Source organism: Urocampus carinirostris, chromosome 19, assembly GCF_059441175.1.
Source record: "Urocampus carinirostris isolate Australia breed hairy pipefish chromosome 19, RoL_Ucar_1.0, whole genome shotgun sequence".
Lineage (NCBI taxonomy): Eukaryota > Metazoa > Chordata > Actinopteri > Syngnathiformes > Syngnathidae > Urocampus > Urocampus carinirostris.
The window spans coordinates 15536534-15556953 of NC_142367.1; the positions used below are offsets into that span (position 1 = coordinate 15536534).

Consider the following 20420-nt stretch of genomic DNA (forward strand, 5'->3'; position numbering starts at 1 on the left):
TTAAATTTTATGTGGAGAATTCTTTAAATTCTGCCACATTCTTACCAGTGTAAAAAAATGAAAATAAATAATCCACGAACATCTAAAATCTCGTCGCAGTCCGTTAACTTCATGAAGTATCGCGAGAATACCAAGTGGCGGCTGTGTGGCCCCAGTCTCAGTGCGGAGACGGGAGTTGTTTCTGGCGTTTGAATGAAAAACCGTGGAAATTACCTCCACATTGGACCCGTGATATAATGGCGTCAGCCCTGGAGCAGTTTGTGAACAACGTGCGGCAGCTTTCCGCTCAAGGTAGGCTTGCTTAACTTGTTCGCATGGGAAGTAGAAGGCGGTTAGCTTTAGCATACATTCGCTATCCTATCCTGTGCCGATAGCCCAATTATAAACATTTTTGCCTCGTCCCGTAAACCATCGCTTAATGTCTCTTTCGCTGGCAAGAAATAATAACGCAGTGTGTGCGCGCGTTTGCACATTTGAATATATGAGGTTACATATTCAAAGAAAATATCAAAATAATACTTTACATTCTAATCTGGAACATATTTTCTGGGCACTGTCGAACGGAAGTCCCGCCCTGGTCCTGTTCGATTGGCTTGTGAACGGATTTGATTCGTTTGATTGGTTCTGGTGAAATGTCAATCTTCCCTTGCTTGTTTTTGCGAAGGCCTTGACAGGACAGTTTAGCGCCCTCCTGGTTTCAACTTGTATCCATATTAAATTATATCTCTTGCTCTGGATGTCATACACAGTAGCCTCTCGGTCCTTTATTTACTGAGCACTTAAATGAAATAATCAAATCAATGATATGAGTTTCTGCATTAACCCGTCCAGAAAACCAATGTTGTCAGATTGAGATCACGTGACACCCATTTGTATATCTGAACATGACATTAACATTTTCCTCATGCTTAGTTTTTTGTTTTGTTTTTCCTTTCCCTCGTGTAGGTTTTAGATCAGGGGATGGTGTAATAATAGTCTGTAATTTGCAATAATCCCTGCAGCCCTTTGAGACTCCTTGTGATTAAGGGCGTCACAAAAGAATTTGACTTGTATTTTCTCTCACTGTAATAGAATAGTATTTATTGTAATTGTTTACAACATAATTGTACATTGTTTACAACGAGATTATTATTTTTTATTCTATTTATTCAGCCTGTATAAACCATAAACATGATATGTACTGGAAATCATTTGACACGCGAACCTCTCGACATAACGCGTCGCCTTCGATCGGCGCCGGATCTTTAGACCCAACTGCTGTGTTGGGAGTCATTAGGTGACCAAAAGCCCCAATTCCAACCCTTAATGCCAAGCGCCAACCTGGGAGGCAGAGTACCAATGTTGTAAGTCTTAGGTATGACTCGGCTGAGGCTTGAACCAGCGACCTCCCAGTCTCGCCCTACCATCTAGGCTACCGAGAAGACACAGAAGTCCGTGATTCACGACTAAAATTGAAACTGGACTCATCAGACCACAGTCCACCTAATATCACAATTTTTTTAGATTATGTTGAAGACTTTTTGAGGAGATGTTTTCAACACAAAGAATGATCTGATGGTCTGGTCCTTATTGTCCAAAAGACACAAAGTCCATCATTTTCTTGAAAAATTATAAAATTTTGACTCGTCAGACTACAGTACACTCTACACTATTGGCTTCTCACTATTGGCTAAAGTTGGGAACTTTTTGAGAGTCGTGTTTATATTTTCAAAAACACAGTTCCTGACTTGATGCTCTTCTTTCTGTTTTGAACCAGCGACCTCCCAGTCTCGGAGCGGGCTCCCTACAATCTAGGCTACTGAGCTGGTTTGAATCATTTTGTCTATCATTTGTTTGTCTGCAGGCCAGATGACTCAGCTATGCGAGTTGATCAACAAGAGCGGCGAGCTGCTGGCCAAGAACCTGTCGCACCTGGACACGGTGCTGGGGGCCTTAGACATTCAGGAGCACTCTCTCGGTGTGCTGGCTGTGCTGTGAGTGCTCCCATGCAAGACTCGTAGCACATTGTTTGCTCCCCGGAGAGAACTGATTCTGTTTTATTGCATATGTCCATTATTGTACTGGCATGTTTCCACTTTCCATTTTGCTCTTTGAATTTTTCCTATCATTTTTTTTGTAATATAGATTATATAACTATTGGCCTCAAGCGGCGGAATGTTTCATAGCCTTACTGAACAAGTGCAGTTTGTTGTGTTACCAGAAGGGACACTTAGTATACTATATATTTCTATTAAAACAACTTGGGAAATTTATAGCACAAACAGCATCCTGATGAGTAGTATTTTTCAAAATAAGGCATGCAATTTTTGTTAAGTCTTTATTGTCACTGATAACGTATTGTACATTGTTTACAAGGAGATTAGGCGCTCAAGGATAAATGCATTAAAAAAATTACAAGAATACATGGTAAATGGTCTGCATTTATATAGTGCCTTTCAAGTCAATGAAGACCTCCCAAAGCGCTTTACAATGTGCTTCACACCCAATCACACACACACACTCACACATCAATAGCAGCCATGCAAGGCGCCGTCCTGCTTATTGGGGGCATTAAGGATTCCTTGTCTTGCCCAAGGACACTTCGGCACATAACACGGAGGAGCTGGGAATCGAACCTGCGATCTCGTAATCCCAAGACGAGCGCTCTACCTCCTGAGCTAATAAGACAAAAGAAATGTTAAAGAATCACAATGTAGTCGATGTAGACTGGTTTCAGTTGTAAGTGCATCAGAAAATAGTCCAATGACATTAGCAGCAACATTGTGCGAAAATGAGAATAAAGAAATAAATCATTAAATGCTTATGGGTTCTTTTTTTTTTCTGATCCATCCCTCTGTTTTCCAGATTTGTGAAGTTCTCCATGCCAAGCATCTCTGACTTTGAGACCCTCTTTTCGCAAGTCCAGCTCTTCATCAGTACTTGTAATGGCGAGCATATTAGATATGCAACAGACACTTGTAAGTCTTCTTCAACAAGACTCGTTTTGGGTTATAAAAATTTGATTTTTAATAAGAATAAATCTGGGTGGTTACACCAAATATGGACTGAATTATCAGTGTAATCGGTCATTGGGGCTGATATTTATTTGATTTTTTTGAGTTTATTGGCCCGAGCCATTAAAGCAAATTAACTTATTATAATTTATAAATATTTTATGCATTGCTAAAAGAAATTATCTTAAGAAAATATTAGCTTCAATTGTCTGCTTCTTCTGGCTTTATTCCTCATTAAGAATGAAACAAACCATTGATTTATCTTATTTTAAAACATTATCATAATCCTCACTACTCTTTTCCTGTTCTCCCAGTTGCTGGTCTCTGCCACCAGTTGACAAATGCCCTCGTAGAGCGGAAACAGGTAAGGGTCACATACAGCACAGTTAATAACATTAAGGTAAAAATGGCTTGGAACCTAATTATAAGGAAAAAATAAAGCCAAAAAACAAAACCGATGACAGCCAAAGGTGGATGAATTTTATCTTTTGTAGCCATACTATTTTATTTTCTTTGAATAATTATCATGCTCTACTTAGTGTCATCAAGTCATTACATAACTACAGCTTTCTCTCTCTGAAGCTAAATATTTCAACACGTTTTGAAGTGTGTCTCATTTTCCAAGGGTTTAATTTTTAAGTAGCTTTTTTTTCTGCTTGCGACAGCCTTTGAGGGGCGTCGTCATCCTAAAACTGGCATTAGACAAAATGCAGATGAACACCAATCAACTTACCTCAGTTCATGCAGACCTGTGTCAGGTGAGTCACTGGTTTTTATTTTTTCCTGCAATAAAAATGGGTGATATCACACTTTCTGTATTAAGATTTGATTATTTATTATTATATCCTCATATAGTTATTTTTCAATAGTCTAAACTGACTGTTTCATGTTTTCTCAAGCTGTGTTTGTTGGCAAAGTGCTTCAAGCCAGCCCTGCCCTTCCTGGAACTGGACATGATGGACATCTGCAAGGAGAACGGCGCCTATGACGCAAAGCACTTTTTATGTTACTACTACTACGGTGGCATGATCTACATGGGCCTCAAAAATTTCGATAGAGCACTGTATTTTTATGAACAGGTGCGTTTGCCGACACATTTCATCCTGAGGATGTTTTTATTTGTTAATTGTTTATGTTTTTGTGTGTTTTGTTACCTGCTTCGTATCCTTAGGCAATAACCACTCCAGCCATGGCAGTGAGCCACATCATGTTGGAATCCTACAAGAAATACATCCTGGTCTCACTCATTCTTCACGGCAAAGTGCAGCAGCTGCCCAAATACACCTCACAAATCGTAAGCAGGTTTATAAAGGTAAGGGCGCTGACAAAGGTGGTGGGTTATTGTAATGTATAAGAAATCTAATTTTTAACTTGCATGAGAAATCATTGACATGATCATTGATAATTTCTGTCCAAATTATTGTTAAAATTAGTTAAATTAAATCTCTCAGTGCCCTTATACAAAACAAAATGTTCAGTGGTTGACTGAGCCCAACTTCGATTAGATGAAACCTGGTAATAATAAACCGTATTTTCACGACCATAAAGCGCACATAAAACTATTGGATATTTTTTTTCCAAGTTGTGCGGTGCGCCCTGTGTCATGTAAGGCAGCGGACTTAGCTGAGGATTGCATGACGCTTTTCAAGAGTGAAGTGGGCGTCACTCTAAAGGGCGAGGCGTGCTCTTGATCTGTGACTCTATGCGTGCCCATATCAAAGCCGATGTATCAAGAAAAGAAAAGTGAAGCAAATGAACTCTGTGCTTGTCGTCATCCTGGAATGCCTGACAAAGGAACTTCAACCGCTGGACATTAGTGTGAACTGGCTGTTCAAAGTGAGAATGACCATTGCACACCACAGTTTCACGAAGAGTGGAAGACAACGTCGAAGGGAGGGTCTACGCCACAATTTGCGAACGGATCGTCGACGGATGGGATAACATGTCTGCCAGGACTGTTGTTTGAGCTTTTTAATGGATATTCAGAGCATCTGTTCTGGTCAGAAACAGGATGAGGATTTTGACAGTTAGCTTATGGATTGCCGGTCAAAATATGAATACCGAACTCTGTTTTGGACCATGTCCTTTTTTCTTTTTTTCCCTTGTGCTATGCTTGGTAATCAATACTTAGATAAACCACAACGAAACTCCGTTTTGCTCCCAAAGTAATTTGAATACGCACACTTGTATGTTTGTCTGTGTTGTTGTAATGCGGCCGCTGCAGCTGGCTCCCGCACCCTATCGTGCAGTGTACTGTTAAATAGAGAAATTGAACCAGCTATGGCGACTGCGCCTTTTTACACTGTGCGCCCTGTGGTCATGAAAATATGGTAGTTAAAACATGAGTTATTCTTTTCGTAATGCATATCAAACTGGTAGCTCTTCACACTAATCGGATATATGAAAAAAGTAGCTCCTAGCTTGAAGAACATTGGTCACCTATGTAATAAACTCCAATACGGAGCACTGCTAAGTATTCTAATTTAAGCCGCCAGCTACACAAAAACCAAACGTTTTCTTTCGTGTCGCTTCCTCAGCCTTTGAGCAACGCCTACCATGAGCTGGCTCAGGTTTACACCACCAACAACCCGACAGAATTGCGCAGCGTCGTCAACAAACACAGCGAAGCGTTTGCGCGGGACAACAACACAGGCCTGGTCAAGCAGTGTCTCTCCTCGCTCTACAAAAAGAACATCCAGAGGCTAACGAAGGTTTGTGACTCATCCATCCATACGGATAGAAGAGAGTCTTATTGATGCAATAAAGTCAACCGTAAACAACTGAATCATTTCTTATTAGATGTTTTTCCTTTTTGTTTATGCTGCCCTCTCTCTGCAGACTTTCCTGACACTGTCTTTGCAAGACATGGCGAGTCGAGTTCAGCTTTCAGGGCCTCAGGAAGCCGAGAAATACGTTTTACACATGGTGAGGCGCTCTACAATTTAACAGCAAAAGCATTTTCTTTGGAGCACCTTTTTAAGTACTTTTTGTGTCTGTTTTTGGAGATTGAAGATGGTGAGATCTACGCTAGCATTAACCAAAAAGACGGCATGGTGTGTTTCCATGACAACCCGGAAAAATACAACAATCCCGCAATGCTGCACAAAATTGACCAAGAGGTAGGCCAAGCGTTAAGACAATCAAACGTGCACAAATGGAATCATATTAACACTGTGTCTTTGTGTATACTTCCAGATGTTAAAATGTATAGAATTGGATGAAAAATTAAAATCTATGGATCAAGAAATCACAGTAAACCCACAATTTGTGCAAAAAGTAAGATAAATCACTGTATGAGTTATGTTTTTAAAACGTGTCTACTATACAACAGTGGAAAAATGAACATGACCAGATATTTCTAACATGTGACTTTTATTTTCATTAAAGAGTATGGGAACGCAGGAGGATGATGTTGGCAGCAAAACATCAAGTTACTCCTGAGGGGCCTTACAATGCCAGAAAATGATGCAGTCCCACTGCCTCCCCCCAATACATTCTTTCAAGGATGGCTTGGATGTTTAGTTTTGTTTTGTTTTTCAAAGAGGAAAAAGAAATATTGTATCGCATAAGGACATTTGGTTAAGGAAGTTTTAAACGTGAAATGGGAGTGAATATGTGAAGTGTCTGAAGGTACACGAATTGGAAAAGATGATAGTGATATAGCCAATGGTTTAATGATCAAAGCCCGGGGGTGCGCGACACCTTTGTTATCACACAATAATGAATACTGGACTCGTTTGTTCCAATAATCTCACCGTTCTGCATGAAGACAATTATGGCTGGCAAGGAATAAAATTATTATAATCTGCGTTTGTTACGTCTGCAATGATAGATCCCCTCTTCGACTGTAGAATTTGCACACTTTTTGTGGTTGTTTTTTTTTTAATGGGTTGGATCCGCTAGAGGTCACTATAGCACTGTACAGAAAACCGTGTGTTATGACGAGGTCAAGTCAACGGCTACTACCAAACCCTCCATGTCATTTGAGAGCTTGTGGATCTGTAATAAATTGTTAATTAATTGACTTTGTTTTTTCTAAAGTCTGAAAACTAATTTAATATGTAGATGTTGTTAATACAAAGACTGTGATTTCCGATTTAAACGAATGAGTACCTTCACACGAGCGGATGTCGCCTCTGGAGAACATGAACCAATAGCCAGGCTGGGAAGGCGGGACTTAACCCCTGGATCTTTCGTCATACGCCAATCCCGAGTAAAGGGTAGTGTTGATTGGTCTGTCGCGTTAAACAGGGCGGTTCCGCGCTTACCGTGGAAGCCACCGTTGAAATTCCAACGCTAACCAACTTTAGCCTTCTTGCTAACATGTAATTAAGCCAATGCGGCCAGGCTTCACTCACGGAACCGTGACGGGTTCGAAGTGACGGGTAATATGCTGGTTCCGGAACCGGACTACCGGAGTAACCGGCGCTGTTCTTTACGCGTCGCCGCATCGACGACCAGAACATGTCCAGTTAGCTACACCACGGCAATTGGCGGATAACCAACCTGGCAAGCTAGTCAGTCGGACCGGGGTTTTGGACCGGGTCGGTTGAGGATTTCGAACCCGCTTTCCTGGCCTCCCCCTCCCCTCCCTGCGGACAGCCGAGACTGATGCTGTGATGATCATGAGTCCTGCGGGATGCCCCCACGTCAACTGCTTCAAAGTGGACAACTGGAAGCAGAACCTGAGGGCTATTTATCAGTGTTTCGTGTGGAGCGGTTCTGCCGAGACCAGGAAACGCAAGGTAATCCGGGACTGGGCTCACTGAACAGAAATGTGTGAGTGTGGAGGATGGTGCGTGTGCAACACATTGTGGGCAGTAAAAAAAAAACACTAGTTTCAGAACGTCAACAGAACCTCCCTAAATGATGGCGATCCAGTGGTGTCCTTTGCCTCATCTCTTCCCCTGCGACAGCATCTCTCTCCTGGCTTCAAATAAAAACCATTACCAATCCATTCCCCACATCGAACAACCGATCACATGATTGTTCTCCTGTTGATCCGTTTTTATTTATATATGCATCATCTGTGACTCATGCATGAGTTCCCGCATCCTTTCTGTGTGTGTGTTTGCATGCTGCCTGCATCCCAAAGATACTGGAGTGCAAACAGCATCCAAGGAAAGTCGGAATCGGACGTGCTTGCCCTTAAAAGCAAGGGTACACATTTCCCGAGGTCCAACAGTGCAGTGTTTTTCAACCAGGGTGCTGTGGGACCTTGTCTAGTGTGCCGCAGGAAATTGCCCAATCTTATCCTTGCAAAAAAACATGTCACTGTTCAGTATACTTGCTTTCTTTCAAAAATCAGCTGAGTAACTAAAATTAATCCATAACAGTAGGTGACAGCAGCATACATGCCAACCCCTTGACATGAAAAAGCAGTAAATTATCACACACTCTATTTTTACATGTGAAACACAATCCATCTCCAGAATATTAAAGCCTCTGAGTGTAATATTTGACCACTAGATGGCACTGTATTGTCTAATGTGAACAAAAACAGGTGCTGCATGGCATAGCTAAGCAGCAGGCTGCCGGTTAACCATGGCGGCGACCTTAGATAGGGCTTTCGCTATGTAAAAGAAACACACATTTCTCGAATTATGATTTTTATATATAAAATTAACATTGGTAGGGTATTTTTGCCTCGTCTTCAAATCAAGGTTTTTTTTCTGTTTGTTTTTGTTTTTTTACTGAATTAAAGATTTTTTTTGTAACCTTAAACAACGACAATGTGTGCTTGTTCAAAAGCAAAGGTGGGAAACTTGTACAAAACCGAAATGCAATGTGTTCGCTGGAGCGGTTTATAAAAGTACAAAAACTTCAAGATAATCCAGCTGTAGAACAAAGTACTAAGTTCGAGTCAAGATTTTGTTGTTTAAAATTTTGGGGGAAAAAATTGATTTAAAAAACAATAATAAAAAAAAAATCGGTAGGCGGTCTAATGCACAAAATTATAGTGTTGGTAAGTATGCAATTTTTAATAGTAATGATCTACTAATGATCTGCTAATGAGGTATTACAGTTAAATACAATTAATAACTTGTTTTGTTTTATGAAGCTGTTTAATATTGCACTCCAAATACATAAAATAACTCAGAGAAAATCTTGCAACATAATTTTGGTGACTAATAATTTACTTATTTTACCCAAAAAAAAGGTTAGAACCTGGTAAACATTTTTCTAGCTCATGTTAAGTATTTTCTTTTTTCTCGAGGAAACAAAAACCAAGATGAAAATGTAACAAAACTTGAAACCCAAGTTGAAAGTGTAGTACAGTCCCAAGTTACATCAAAAATATCAACCAAAGCCTATTTTAACCCTTTCTAATAATCACTCCCTGGTAGTAGCATAGTAATACCATAAATTATTTTCAGAATGCATATCAGACTGGTAGCCCTTCTTGCTGAAAACAAAGAAGTAGCGCTCAGCTTTAAAAAAGTTAGTGACCCCTGTCCTCAAGGTTTCTTAAGATGCTTTGTTTTTATTGATTATAACAAATAACTTGGATAAATATTTAAGGGTAAGTATTATTTTTGGAGCTAATGGCGACCAAGGTAAGAAAAATTACACTAAAGTCATTCATGTGTCATCATTGCTGTTTTCAGTTGAATGGCATTTCTTATAGTGTTAATCACATCTTCCTCCCCTCCTGACTCCGCCCTTTCTCCAGGCCAAGTCCTGCATCTGCCACATGTGCGGAGCTCACCTCAGCAGACTCCACTCCTGCCTTTACTGCGTCTTCTTCGCCTGCTTTGCCAAAAAACACATTCACGAGCACGCCAAGAGCAAACGACACAACCTAGGTATGGGCGCCGATGGGTGGTAATTTTGCCACGAGACAAACTGGATTTGTTTTATAGCGGCAGCGGCCCGCCAGCAGAAGCTCGGGCTCGATAACGTGAAAACGCGCTTAGCTTTGACGTGAACCAATTTGGACTTTAAAAGATACATCAGAGGAGCTCAGTTCATCAAAGGACGTCTAATCCAAGAGCCACCGCTTGTACAAGGAAAAACGCAACCGATGCCGCTAGTGCGGCTCGGAGATCAACAAGTAGCTCGCAATACAGAAAATAATTTGCATGATAATCCCCTCGTCACGCCTTCATTTGTTATTCAAGTGCAAATTGAGTTTTATATGAAAGGAGGATTCCCCTTCCATCCTTAACTCAGGTTTTCTTGATTTCCATGGGGTGCAAATTAGGGCACTGCCAGGCTTCCCGTTGTGTCTCCCTCTGCTGGTCGTTATTTTTTGATGTTCCTCAGATAAATTGCAAATGTAGATTTATAGATTCAACCGGATGTGTATTAAACTTTCCTCTAAGGGTATATTAAAAATTTCCAGTACTGTTCTTTTTACTTAGGGAAACTAATGTAGACCATAAAGTAACAAAATACCAACATTAATTTGAATTATTGATTTTAGTAATTCAAAAGTTGTTTTGCCTTTTATTATTTTTATGCAAATGTTTACCTGGATATGGGAACTTTGTTGTTGAATTAGATATTTATTCTAAAAAGGAGCTAAATCTGAAAGACACCCAGGTGCTATTATTTTTTTGTATCCTATTTTTCATATTGCCTTAAAATCAAGCGCGTCTGTGACTTTTATTTTGAGTATGATAACACTTGGATGGGTTTCCTAAATGTTCTCTGTATGATTAATGGTCATCAGCGAATAGAGCTACAGTGTGTGCTTTGCCAATGGCGCCTGGCTTTGGCGACATCCAGTGGACAAAACGTATTTTCTTCGCGCTAATAGTCATTATAAGGTGCACCCCACAAAAATTGTCTTTGGTGATATTTTTTCATCTATATGCCCCTCCGGAATATAAGACGCATAGAATTAAAGGTGGAATATATCATTGATCAAATTTCATAGATCCGATGGCGCTTGTTTTCAGCCAATCAGAACGTGATGCAGATTTAGGTTGTCCATCTTTGTATCACAAACAATGCACATGTGATCCACACGCTCGTACAGTATATTGTATGAAAATGTTTGGATGATATATCCGGGGCATTTGAAATCTAGACCAGAGATATCCAGGACGATTGGTAGGGATGTGGTTTGTCTCTTTACCTCAGCCAAAAACTAATTTGGAGGAATGTTTGAGATGGATAAAAGCATGCGAGCAGCGTCGTGATCAGATCCTATCCATCAGACTACTAGGGATACAGATGATACATGAAAACTACTGATAGGTCTTATCTCATCATTACACTATTTTTATTCACGGTATCAAAATATTGATGTTATTATTTGGCCTGGACGCGAGAACGTTGTCAGAAGTTAAACGTCCGGGTGTACAGCCAACTCGTCTTTAGAAAGCTCAGGAGATTCTGAATTGAATTACAAGAAAGACATTGTTGGAAGTAATATGGTCGTACTGAATGAATAGATTGCCTTTTGGGTAGTATCCGTCCATCCTGAAATATATGAATGGACGCACGGCCGAATGTATTTAAAACATTTGTCACTTACAATGTTTAATTTGAGCTGAGGAAAATGTGAGACAAGTTTCACTCTACTCTACTTTTATTTAGCATATATGGTACCGTGACAAAAAAATAGTGTGATAATGAGACGTTATGCCTTTCCTTGTGATGACTGTATGCCGAGGGATTTAGTGGATAGGATCCGGCCGTGATCTGGGGTTGATTCCTGTTGCATTTAATGTTATGCATTCAAAAACAACCATCCATGTTCCTAGCGGCCTGGTGGATAGGATTTGGTGCTCTTACCATTGCTATACGGTTTGATCCCTTTTGCGGCCACTGAAAAATAATTGCACCCATATAGTAACACATTTCCAATCTTGTTTGCATAAAAGGCACACAGGATTATACGGCGCACAAGGGGCGTTTGTCCAGTTTGGGGTTGTTGCCTTATAGTACTGAAAATACAGTATTTATAACTGTAGGCCATTTCTGTCCATTTTTCTCTTGTGCTTCTCTCTGCATTGTCTCACAGGCCACATAAAACAGTGTGCCGGGCCACATTTGGCCTGCAGGCCTGCATTAAGTTATCCCTGCAACTCAAATTAGCACATAGTAACTCACTGCTCGCTTGTTCCCGGAATTTGAATCCATGCACCTTGTTTACGATTTAAAAAAAAAAAGTCCACAAATTCATACTGCAGTGTCGGGAGGGGGGGGTTTTCCTTATCGTCCGGGTGCCGCATGAAAGACACCTCGGGTGTGCGCGTCAAAACACACATTGGCAGATCTTCAGGATCTTCCTGTCCTCTCGCTTGCTTCTCTCGGCTCAGGAAAACACCCCCTTCTGATTGTGTTTATGTGTCCCTCGCCTACGTAATTGGGGACATGTAATTGTGTGCCTAATTAGGTTAGCTACGAAAAAAAGGATTACAGAGAAGAGAAAAAGAGGGGAGGGCAGATCCCGGTAGACTGTCGAAGAGGTAATTAAGTCGTATTAAACAAAACCAGTACAATTTGCCCCCATTTAGTTAAGCCCCTCCCCATCTTCTCATTTGTTATCCCTAACAGTAATGGAATTGTAGTCTTTTGACTTCATTATTGTCGCCTACGATCACAATCCAGATATGGATCTCTGCTATTGACTCGTATACAAGTCAATCCTATTTTAATGACCTGGCTGTGAGTATGGTGAAGTTGGCATTATAAATAATTTTAAAGACTCACTATATATTGGTCATCATCGTGTTACAGTACGCTGCAAAAAATATATATATTTTTGTCCTTTCAAGTATTATGTTTTTCTTTTTTTGATGCATTTTAATTTGTTTTTCCTGCACAACAAAAATCAAATGCCCATCTGCCTTTACAGAACATTGAGCAGATTCTGTTATTATTTTTTTTTTGTAGTTGATTATTTTCATTATTTTAACTATGAAAAAGGATAATGAAATATCATAAAATGAGGGAAAAATATTTGAGAATGAGTAAAAGGTTTGGATTTACAGATGGCCATTTGCAATTTTTTTGCCATATGTTTTTGGTAAAAAACTAAATTTATCTGTATTTATTTAAAAAAGCAATTAGTTTATTTCGTTTTGATTTTATTTTTCAAATATTCTCTTACTTTTTATCACATAATATTTCATTCAAAACATTAGCATGTGCATTTTTTGCCATAGTTTTTCCTGTAATAATATTTTTAATTTTAGATAACTGGTAGTATTTTTTAAATATATTTTCTATAAAATAATATACTTGTATCTATATATTTTTTTGTAAATGTATTCTTAATGTTTATTGTCTAATAATTATTTTGAAATGATTACATGTGCCCTGCGATTGGCTGGCAACCAGTTCGGGGTGTCCCCTGCCCACTGCCCGATGGTTGCTGGAATGGGCTCCAGCACCCCCGCGACCCTACTGAGGATAAGCGGTGCAGCTAATGAGATGAGATAATGAGATTACATATACAATATACTTATTTTATTAATTTATACTGTACAGTAATCCCTCGGTTATCGCGGTTAATGGGGACCAAAACCACCCGCGAAAAGTGAAAATCCGCCAAGTAGCAACGCCCCCTTCAAAAATCCTTAAATTTTTTTTTTTAATTATTTTATTTTATTATTTTTTAGACCTGCGAAGCTCTGAATCCGCGAACGTGGAACCGCAAAGTAGCGAGGTCCCACTGTATTCAACTACTTTTCTAGGACACAAAAAATCAAATGGCCATCTACCATAGCATGATATTGTGCTCATCTCTGTTATTTTATTAATTTTTTATGTATTGTTTTTCTTGTTTTAACTTTAATATAAGAAAATATCGCAAATGAAAAAAAAAGGTTGTTAAACGAGTAAAGGTTTTCGATTTACAGATTTCATTTTTCTTTTATTCTATTTTATTATGTATTGTTAGTTTAAAACACTCATTTCAATGTTTGTATTTTTTTTTCATTTATTTATTGTGTTTTATTTTTTTTTTCAAATATTTTGACAATTTTTACTATCTAATAATTAGTTTTTAACAATACTGAATAGGCAACATTCTTTTTTTAGTAGTTGGATCGGTATTTTATTTAAGATCTATTCTTTTTATAAATTATAATATTATTGTGCTATGTTTGATGTTTTTCCAAATATTTTCTTAGTTTTTATTATCTAATTTAAAACAATAGCATATGGATGTTTGCAGGGATTTAGTTTTATATTTTTTTCAATTTGATGTTTGTATTTTAACCAACTGTATATACATTTTTTGCAAATTTCCTGTCTAATAATTGTTTTAGTGTTAGATTAGTATTGTTCTACTGATACTTTTATTTAGGATTTATTGTATGTCTTTATTATATTGTGTATTTTGTGTGTGTTTTGTCTTTTTGTAAATATTGTGTTTAATATCTAATAATTAATTTAAGATGGCGTATAGATTAAATGTTAATAAAGTACCTCCACTTATTTAACTGTACATCAATGACCTCTCCTTTAATTATGTACTGTATATGTACGTAAACGAGCTTGCATAGTAATTTGTTGAAAGACTTTCTGTTTTCGGTTTCGGTCTTTCGCAGTGTTATTGACGCACAAGTGAAGAAGTGGAGACCGTTTAACCTATTAGAATGCACTATGCAAAGCATTGCTTCTGGCACATTGAAAAATCGTCTGACAATGAGATAAGCGATGCCTTTTGGCATGTCATCTATACCACGACCCGGGGTTTGAATCACGTCGCATTAAATGTGTTGTGATTTGGGCCAGTGATGATGACTGATTGATTAATCATTGCTCAAATACGGAAGTATTCGATAAAACCTCGTGTCGTAATGCACACCTATAATTACTATAGGCATTTCCAATATTACCTGCCGTGTTCTGAGATATATGAGGCTCGCCGGGTTCTAAAGTGCACCTTATAGTGCAGAAAATACAGTATGCCCTCAATGTTCTTTCTACACCAGCAGAGGATCACAGCACCAGGTAAAAGAAGCTGAAGGCCATGTTGTCATGGCGACGGCAAGCTAGTGTTGGAGGAAGGCTAACCATACTCTATTCGGACAGCCCTCCCGCTTCCTTCCAAGTCACCTTTTGACTCCTTCCCCGGCGTCACCCCCGCCGCCTCTGGACGGTGATAACAGATAACAGATCCGTCAGCCGATAGTGCCGTTTTGCTCGACGTGGCGCCGCCATAGCAACGAATAGGAAAAGACAAGAGATGAATCATCTTGCGGCTGTGACTCACAACCCTCCATTAGCCTCTGACAAACAAAATGCATAAACTGTGGGAGCAAGCTTGGATTTCAAATGAGAAAAAAAAATCAAAAACTCTCCCTTGTGTATTATTTTTTTTTCACCCTCTCCTTGTGTTGACTTTGCAGCTATCGACTTGCTGTATGGAGGGATTTACTGCTTCATGTGCCAAGACTACATTTACGACAAAGACATGGAACAGATTGCCAAAGAGGAACAAAGGAAAGCATGGAAAATGCAAGGTCAGAAAACAGTTCACTTACAATAGTAACTAGCACTTATAGCTAATGCACAAAGAAAATTGCTACGAGCTACAGCTCTTGTCTCATTAGCTTAAAGCAGGGGTGTCAAACAGATGGCCCGCGGGCTGGATCAGGCCTGCAAGACGAGGCTGAGGAAAGTGCAAGAGAAAAACAAACTTCAGGTTGAAATATGTTCACTTGATGTGGCCAAAGGTGCCTATCACATACGCTGTACTTGTATTTCATTCATTCTCTCTCTTTTTCTCTTTCTTTGTTCCTCTTTGTCTCTTTCTTTCTGTATCTTTTTACCTTATTTTGCTCTCTCTTGCTTTTTTCCTTTTCTCTCTCTTTTCTCTCTCTCTCTCTCTCTCTCTCTCTCTCTCTCTCTCTCTCTCCATTTTGCTTTCCCCTTCTCTCTTTTGCCTCTTCTCTTTTTCTTTCCTTCTCTTTTTCTTTCTATTTCTCTTTGTATTTCTTTATTTCTGTCTCTTTCTTCCCCCTCTTTCACTATTTTTTATCTGTTTTGTCTCTCATGCTCCCCCTCTCTTTTCCTCTTTCTTCTCCCTCTCTCTCTCTTTCTTTATCCCACCTTCTCTACCTTTACTCTCCCTCTCTTTCTCCTTTCTCTCTTTTTTTCTTTCTCTCTAATCTACTAGTCCAGCCCCCTAGAGAATGTTTGTTCTATCGTGTGGCCCCAGAGTTAAAATGATTTTGACACCCCTGGCTTAAAGGAACAGTGTGTATCATTGACCAATAGATGTGGCTGTATTGTTTAGTGTTACAGAAAGTCAGTGCTGAGTAAGAATACAGACTACGGAGACTCAAAGTGACCAAAGCGCACTATTTATTTATTTTTTTGCCCAGCCTTTTTTGGGTAACAGCAAGACTGCGGACTATTATGCCAGGTCTCTCTAGGTGAGGCTCATGTTATATAAAATATCTTGAGCTAAGAGCATTTTAAAAGATGCACGTTAGTATGATAGTTTGATCTATTTTGCTCAATATTTAAATTATTTTTTTTTTTAACAAAGTTTCTATTTTACACTAGAAGGTGCTAAAGAATAGACACTGCCGCTTTAAATACCACTCTTCAGTAGTTGGCTAATGTTTAATAACCAGAACCAGCTGATTATTTTTCCTTCTAAAAACGATGAAAAACCATGATTTTACTGTTTAGAAAATGTTTGAATTTCATTTTCAATTTTGAATTGAAAAAAACATTTGGCTAATCACCCAACCATACATAGATGAAATATAAATGAGAAGAATTGCGAGAATTGTATAATTGATGCTTAAAGAAAAAACAAAAATCATGGGAGAAGGGGCTCTGGGGGTTATGGGAGTGAGTGTCATTGACTGCCATTGACGGCTACGGACGTCAAATCTCGATTTTCAATTGAAGCTGGCTGACAGTATATGAACCATTATAATTAAGAAAAGTTTTTTTCTATATTTTACATCAACGAAAGATAAACAATTGATTTAAAGCCCCAGTGCGTAGTTTATAGCAAACCATCATGGTGTAATAATACGTGATTCATTCAAATAAAACAATAATAAGCAAATTTACATGTACCATTTCATAAACATGTTTGTTGTTTTCAAGATTCTTCTGTTTAGAAACCTGTAATTATATTACTCTTCTTGAAAGCTGACATTTGGCGGCAATTTTAATACATTGTAAGCCTGAATGAGGATTTTGCGATCATTTATATTCTACAGCTGAGCCCTTGTTGGTTGCCGAGTCCAGAGTCGCCACTCACATCAACCACATGGCCCCAGGTTACGTTTGGCCACTAGCCACTGTTGTTATTGTTAGCTGCTCCGTGTAAATGACGCCTGCTTCGTCCTTAGCATAGCCTTTAAAGTCAGCCACTTACACCAGCTCTGACCAACTCCATCTATTGCCTCTTTTCAGCCGCTCCGGGGGTGTATTCAGCTTGCTCGGTCTTTTGTTGTCCCCGGCCGGTATTTAACGTTACCCTTCATAGAAAATATGGAAGTAGGCTTTAGAATTTTGCCTTCGGGTTTTCATAGTGTGTTCTTCGAATGCCCAGTATAAGTTCACCAAAACAACTTTTACACACTGTCACTTGAAAAGATCTGTAAACTTTAAAATGTGGGACACAATGTATCTATTGACCTCACCAAGGACTTTTTGTGTGTGTTTCTTGCAGGCGTAGGCGAGAAGTACCTGTCGTGGGAGCCCACCAAGAGGGAGTTGGAGCTTCTCCGCCATAATCCCAAGAGAAGGAGAATCACCTCCAACTGTACAATTGGTTAGCGAGCGCCTCGTGGTGCATCCACAGTGCGCGACCCACTTTCTCACATTTTTATTTTTACCTCGCTTGACAAAAATGGTAATTATGCAGCATTTGGCGATACAGAGTTTGCACCGATGTTACCTTGGCAACGGTTATTTATTGGTCTTCTGTGTTATGACATTTCTGAGTTTCTATACTTAAAATTCGGGACATTTCTAACAGCATCTGATATTACTCTTTTATATGTCCTGGAAAGAATGATCGGGTGGTGTTATCGGACCGACCCAGTTTCATGTACTATGGAAAAGTCCAAAAGAATATCCAGACTGGACTGTTAAATTAGGTACTTTTTATATGACCACTGTCTGTCGTAGGGAAGAATGCTTTCAGTAGTTAATTTGATGAGTTAATTACTCTGAACTCATTCAATGCCATTGACCGCTATATACACGTTTCGTAACGGTGTTTGGCTTCCTTGAAAATGCTTGAATTTTAAGGTTGCGTTGAAAAGTGCTTATATTTTGGGTGAAGTGCTTGTAAATTCTTGAAATATATGCCATGTTTCTCAACAAACCCATTTAAAAATTACACAGACAATGCTATCTGGTTGCAAGCTTTGCAATTGAATTTCTTCTACCCTCGTGATTAACTGCAGCTCGTATTATTACCAGCTCAGTAGCCTAGATGGTAAGGCGCCCGCTTTGAGACTGGGAGGTCGGTGGTTCGCGCCCCGGCCGAGTCATTCCTAAGACTTAAAAAGTGGTCGGCGGCGCCCTCTGTTGGCTGCGGCTGCATCGGCTCGCTACAACGGGTCAGGTGCAATCGACATTTCGTTCTGTGTACATTGTTACACAGAATGACAATACAAGGAAATTATTATTATTATTATTATTAGTTTGTATGGAATTGTCCTATGAAGCGACATCGCCCCCTACAGGAAAGGTGCATGTTACACCTAAATAGCGCACGATGAAATGTGTATTCGTGGAAGGATTACGAATCAATTACAGACATTTAAAAAAGGAAGTTTCCCAGTGGTATAGTGTAATGAAAAGAACTTCCTGCAACTGAAAATGTAAGCTACATCTTACCATCATATTTACCAAAAGAGAGATTTGTCTAAAAACAAATACATTCATAATTTACTCAAGTTCTACAAATCATGTCTTAATAAATGCACACGCACGATTAAAAATCGCATATGTAAAGCGGAGATATATTTTTGTAGAAATTGGAAAATTGTCTTTGGAGGTCCTTATACTCTAAAAATTATTATAACTGGCCTGCCATTGACTGTTATATGCGTCAAATATAGTTTCAACTGGGCTGGTAAATGGCATTTATATAGCGCTTTTCAAGTCAATGAAGACCTTCCAAAGCGCTTTACACTTACCCATTCACACACTCACACACCAATAGCGGCCATGCAAGGCTGCCGACCTGCTTATTGGGGGCATTAGGTATTCAGTGTCTTGCCCAAGGACACTTCGACATATAACACGGATCCCAAGACGAGCGCTCTACCTCCTGAGCTAATGCCACCCTATAATAGTAGTAGTGAATTAATTAAACAGACAGTGTGTTCTTTAGCCCCTTCTAGTGCTCAAAAAACTCAATTAAAAAAAATATATACAGATATATTGATTGGAATAATAAGCTAAAATACTCCAACGATCATATAAATGCGCAGTTTTAAAAATACTTGTAGGTCTTGTTTTTTTTCACATTAAATGAGCCTCACCTTAGCAGCAAGATGTCAGACACCCAAAAAAATAAAACCTTTTGTAAGGCTGGGAAAAAATATTTGAAGAAAAATAGTGTGGTATTGTGACCTAGACTCACCATAGTTTTTATTTTTTCTTGTGCTCTTTATCTCCTCGTTTTCACTACACAATATTGTGACATCTAATAATACACGTCTATTTAACATCTAGGCCCGGAAATAATTTAATTTAAGGACATATCACATTTTTTAAGTGATCACATTATATTGTTGGGGACAAAGAAATTAATGATCAATAATGGTGGTTATACTCCGTCCATGCCAAAAGCACGCCCTTGATTAGATCAGATTGTTTTGTTTTAAGGACCATTTAAAAAAAAAAATTGTGGTATTATTTCCTGATTTTAAGTACAATGTCTTTACAATGAATCACTCTGCGTAACACTAAAAATGAACTATTTATACATATTCAGAATACTTATTCCTATTGCAGAATTAGAATGAAAATAAGTTCCATTCTTACAATGAGAACAAAAGGATGAATGCTATTCATGATCTGGGTTTTTGAAAATAAGTTGAAATTAGCAGCAGTGGAAAATACATCCTCCCATCTCAAATGAGGCTGAATCAAAGACCAGGCAGCAGCCAGAAAAAGCAGCCCCGGGCTAACAAGCAAATCCAACAAGCCCCCTAACCCCCCTCGAGCTACTTCTTCGGGAGAAAGAAGCAGGGGAGATTCTGTTGAGAGTGGAAAATTCGGCTGTGTCAATCTAGGACTAGTTTCTTGTTTCGGGGGCCAAATCCCTATCGTTTCCAAGTTTCGTACAGGTGCTTCAAATGCTTGAATGCTGTGCTTTCAGGGTTTGAAAAGTGTTTGGATTTTGGGTGAAGTGCTTGTAAGCGCTTGAAATTATAGCTACGTTTCTCGGCAGTCTGACTCGATAGACCAAGCATTAAATGGAGAGAAATAAAACAAGTCTGCTTAAAAATGACGCAGACACGGCTCTCTGGT

General features: G+C 39.0%; 2 protein-coding genes across 2 annotated transcripts in view; both read left to right on the top strand.

Moving 5' to 3' along the window:
- Positions 1–126: 126 nt before the first annotated feature.
- Positions 127–7014, top strand: cops3 (COP9 signalosome subunit 3). The gene is made up of 12 exons (XM_088323929.1): positions 127–291; positions 1844–1973; positions 2845–2957; positions 3308–3357; positions 3659–3751; positions 3893–4072; positions 4165–4305; positions 5531–5704; positions 5832–5918; positions 5999–6112; positions 6189–6269; positions 6381–7014. The coding sequence occupies exons 1-12, from the start codon at positions 237–239 to the stop codon at positions 6432–6434; spliced, it is 1272 nt and encodes a 423-aa protein (XP_088180055.1). The 5' UTR covers positions 127–236; the 3' UTR covers positions 6435–7014.
- Positions 7015–7293: 279 nt separating this feature from the next.
- usp22 (ubiquitin specific peptidase 22) overlaps positions 7294–20420 on the top strand; it is a 30145-nt gene continuing 17018 nt past the window's right edge. Inside the window, exons 1-4 of the mRNA XM_088323445.1 lie at positions 7294–7738; positions 9667–9799; positions 15308–15421; positions 17599–17700. Of these exons, the coding sequence (XP_088179571.1) occupies positions 7613–7738; positions 9667–9799; positions 15308–15421; positions 17599–17700 (475 nt within the window). The 5' untranslated portion in view covers positions 7294–7612. The remainder of the gene's footprint in view (positions 7739–9666; positions 9800–15307; positions 15422–17598; positions 17701–20420) is intronic.

Excerpts from the sequence above, each read along its gene's own strand:
- cops3 (XM_088323929.1), top strand. The coding sequence starts at position 237 with ATGGCGTCAGCCCTGGAGCAGTTTGTGAACAACGTGCGGCAGCTTTCC. Across the intron at positions 1,974-2,844 it reads CTCGGTGTGCTGGCTGTGCT|ATTTGTGAAGTTCTCCATGC; the intron begins GTGAGTGCTCCC and ends TCTGTTTTCCAG. Across the intron at positions 5,919-5,998 it reads AGAAATACGTTTTACACATG|ATTGAAGATGGTGAGATCTA; the intron begins GTGAGGCGCTCT and ends CTGTTTTTGGAG.